Below are 4,544 nucleotides of genomic sequence, written 5' to 3'. Positions count from 1 at the left end.
ACCTTTAACACACACACACACACATATATATATATATATATATATATATATATATATATATATATATATATATATATATATATATATATATATATATATATATATATATATATACTAGCCATTACCCGTGCAAAGGAGCGGTGGAGAATAATTTAGTACGGCGATTACTTTCATTAGGCGAATAGTTTGTATTTGAATAGCATTGATATAATAAATAGTTATTTTTGCTAATTGGTTTCTTTACGGAAAGTGGTTAATAATTTATTTCGTCGTATAGTTTCTGTTATAAGAATAGTTTTAATTCATCTTTATCTTTCAATCAATAAGTTTATATTGGAAACATTTGATATTAAAAATATAGGCAATGCATCAACGATTTTTAATTTGTTTCAAGAGGGCTTTCAAGGATTGTGGATTGTGAAGTCGAAGGGGTGGGGGATTGAAAAACGTGATTTCTATTAATCGTTTAGAAAAATAAAAAAAACACACATCCACAATCATTAATAGATAATATGATTGGTTAGAAAATTAAAGCATTGTGATCAAGAACCGGTGATTGTGATCAATTATGTATTCATGTCTTTATCTTAGGCTACCCGGTATGGGGGTAGTTTCACGCGTCTTGGGCTGAGGTGGCACCCTCTCCCACCCGGTGGGGTGCTGGTGACGTGGTTCCAAAGACTCGACGAGACGCCCAATCACAATCCTCCATTTTTGTAACGTTCGGAATTTGTAAAACAAACGGCTATATAGCCGTTTCAACATTAAAAAAAAATTACTTTTTACCATTTAAACACAAATATTTACACCTATAAATTATCCACTATTCTACTTACAATTTACCCTTCAAAAAACACTCTCTATATTTTATTACCTTCTACAAAAAAAAACTTCATCTCTCATATTGATTTTTCTCTCAACATGGATTCAAATCCAAACACCCCAAACACTCCAAATGCAAATGTTAGTTACATGCAATTGCTAACCTCCCCAATCCAACAACAACATCTATTCACCACTTCATACCCACAAAACTTCTACCAACAACAACCACAACAATTTAATCAACCCCAATTCCAAGCCTTTCAACAACAACCTTCACACCAATTTCAACAATCTTCTCAACAATATCAACAACCTTTTCAACAATTTCAACCATCTCAATCTCAACCTATAAATCTCGACAATGACGACGACGACGAACGGGTCCAAGAAACACAACAACCAACTCGTCGAAGGCAAAAAAAAAAAAAAACCAAAGATCCAAGAAAAAAAAACTACCGCATGGAACGAAGAGGAGGAGGAAGCTTTAGCGAAAGCTTGGATTTTCATATCCCAATACGGGGATGTCGCCGACGCACAATCGGGTCAAAGTTTTTGGTGTCGTATTTTAGATCATTTCCACGCATTATTAGGAAAGAAAACGGAGCGGACGTACGACTCGATCAACGCAAAATGGCGTGACTTACGAGTGGCTTGCACCAAATTTAATGGCATATTTGACAAGCTTAAAAATATGCATAGAAGTGGTAGCAACGACTTCAACATTTTAGCGACCGCGTCCTACGAATACAAAGTTACCACCAACGGTAAACCGTTCGGCCACCAAAAAGCGTGGGAAGTTTGTCGTAATGGTCCAAAATGGGTTCTATATCCCGAAATGGCGCATTCGGGATCTACAACCAGTTCCAACAAAAGGGCAAGAACGTCCGAGTCGGACGTGGGTTTTGGACTCGACCTCAACGATGACTTCGACGCCACCGAGGGGGAGGGCCCACCGGACGTCCAACTTCGTCGACCACCGGGACGGGACAAAGCGAGAAAAGGAGCGTCTTCAAGCGGAAAAGCACCGGCAACTAGCGACAGCGAGCTTGCGACATCCATAGATAAAGCTCTAGTTTTTCTAGAAAAAAAGTAAGAATCGTCGGAGGCCGCTAACCGCCAAAAAATAGCTCTTACCGATCTTCAAATCATAAACACAAAGCCCTAACCGGATCTCGACCCGGAAAATCTTGCGACATTTCTTAAAATTCAACGACAAGTCCGGGAGAAATATGTAATTTAGGTTCTAATCTTAATGGTTTTAAGAAATTTAGGATTTTATTTATGGTTTTAAGTAATTTAGGATTTTAATTTTTTTATGTTTTTTTTAAGAATTTTAGAATTTTAATTTGTGTTTTTTATATTAATGTAATGTGTTTTTAATTTTAATGCAATGTGCGTTTTTGTTTTTTAATTTGTGTTTTTTATATTAATTATGGTTTTATTTTAAATTATGGTTTCTATTTTGTTTTTTATTTAATATAATGTTAAAAAAATAAAAAAATAAAAAAAGGAATTTGTGGAGTGGTAAACATTTCCAATGTTTAGTGGGTTGGTGGTGGGTTGGGTGTGAAGCTGACGTGGCGCATATGTGGCAACACTTTTCCGGTGGGGTGGGTGTGACCACTCCCCATAGCCTTATAACAATAGAAGGTACTTTGTATTTTTTTTGTTTTCTTGTTTACATTTTTATTAGAAGCCAGTAGTAAAAAATGTACATGCAACAATTCGCTTTGGTAATTCTTTTTAGGTTTTTATTGAATATTGTTAGCTTGAGCTCCTACGTTACTAATTGCAAATAATTTTATATTGTTGTTCAGGATTTTATTGATAAAGTTTTAATGATAAATTTGATGTGTATATTTTTCTTTACATAATGTAATATATTTATCTTACAAATTTATATTTCAAAAGATGAAAATATGTTTTTAACCGTAAAATATAAAACGGACTTGTTTTAAATGAACATTAACTTTTTTGTTTTAACATCAAAAATCTTAATTTTTTTTAGTTTTGATAAAATGGGTACCTACCCCAAGAAAAAGTCATGATAACAAAACACAAACATGTCACAAAGTGATAAAAAAAAAGTACATATTTTTTTATTATAAAAGTACGTATAAAACAAATAGTCCGTCATCATAGTCCTCATTCTTTCTTGGATACAAATTTCTGAAAAACAAGTTGTCGTCCCATCTAATTGTATGATTAGGTCTATAAGACCAAAAAATCGTACTTTTTGACAAATATATTTAATAAGATTCGACTCATAGGTTTTGAGTGAGTTTCTTACAATCCCTGAGGCATTTAGTTGAACCGTATGACCTTTTATACGTACAATCTGGAGAAATCCTTTTTATGTAAATCAAAACCATGCCATTTCAAAATTAGACACCATAAAACTTTCCTGTTGAGAACAGATAAATCTGGTTGATGTGAATTTTACTTTATATTGTAGCCATTATTTAATAAATTATCATAAGATTATCTTCATGATCCTAGCTTACAAGATTGGGATTTAGCAGCCATCGAATCTTGTGCATCATCATTGCGCAACCGAAGCGTTCGACACCTTCTGCAAGAAAATGTACAATCATGTTACGTATAATGATATAGGAAGGCGAGAGTAGAATGCTATAAGAAACAAATCAGTTGAATTTCGTTTCTAACAATTGCTTTTAACCTACAAGTAATAATGAAGAAAATAGAGATGTTAACAACCTCGTCTAATAACTCACTCATTATCGGCTTTTTCTAAAATAACTACCTGATAAAAACGATAAAATACGTCAACCCATTTGTTTAGAAAAGGAATTTCAAATGAAGTGATGGTGCAGACGCACTTACTCCATGTTTTATGCGTGTAATGGACTAAGATGCCCTTATGTTTCAACACTTGTAAAGTATCTTATGGTGCTTCACATTCTGTTCTTGCATTTGCATATGTTGGATATAAGATTTGGTATTAAAAGCTACTACATTGGAATAAATAAAACCAGAAAACATAAATCGGGAAATGAATAAACGAAATAAACAAATAGATGAAAAAGGACAGTGAAGCATCCTTGTATTTGATAACTATACAAAATGTATTCCAGATGATAAAAATTTATAAAATATTTTAATAAAATGACATTAGGTATATAAAACGGTTATGAAATTAAATACATGCAGGTCAAAGAATCAATCCACAGTTCATTGCAAAAATTAACATCATATTATCATTCATTAACTCAGGAAATGATAACCTCTAGCCATTTGGTATTTGAGAGAATAATAAAAGACAACGCATTGCAGGGGACTATATAAAAAATAAGGATGCTAAAATAACTATCTGATGAGAAATTATCATAACAACCCTAAAATTATAATAAATAAAACTTAAAATAAGACACAAATACCTTTAATTAATAAATAAAAAAATCATAAAAACAACAAACATTTACGGTCTCCCTAATTCATGACCCGTGTACTAACAACATTTTTGGGTTCTACTATTTCAAATTGTAACAAAACCTTTTGATTGGTCAAAGTACTTATGAACTCACTATTTTTGGGCTTTTTGGAGTAAATAATCACTAAAATGATTCACGAACTGTAACATCCCAAAATTTAAGCCCGAAAATTTCATTTTGAATTAATAATTTAATAAACATTTTTACCAAAATAGGGTTAAATAGACAACACATTTCAAAATCATAATGTTGTGTCCCAAACTATGA

At 32.5% G+C, this 4,544-nt stretch overlaps 1 protein-coding gene across 1 annotated transcript; it reads left to right on the top strand.

Moving 5' to 3' along the window:
- The first annotated feature begins 1,186 nt into the window (after nucleotides 1–1,186).
- LOC145157566 (uncharacterized) lies at nucleotides 1,187–1,918 on the top strand. Its single transcript, XM_079076592.1, has one exon. The coding sequence runs from the start codon at nucleotides 1,187–1,189 to the stop codon at nucleotides 1,916–1,918; it is 732 nt and encodes a 243-aa protein (XP_078932718.1).
- Nucleotides 1,919–4,544: the final 2,626 nt, after the last annotated feature.

The sequence above is a fragment of the Lactuca virosa genome, chromosome 2 (assembly GCF_052849685.1).
Source record: "Lactuca virosa cultivar CGN04683 chromosome 2, Lactuca_virosa_CGN04683_v6, whole genome shotgun sequence".
Lineage (NCBI taxonomy): Eukaryota > Viridiplantae > Streptophyta > Magnoliopsida > Asterales > Asteraceae > Lactuca > Lactuca virosa.
This window is presented reverse-complemented; position numbering and strand designations above follow the sequence as displayed.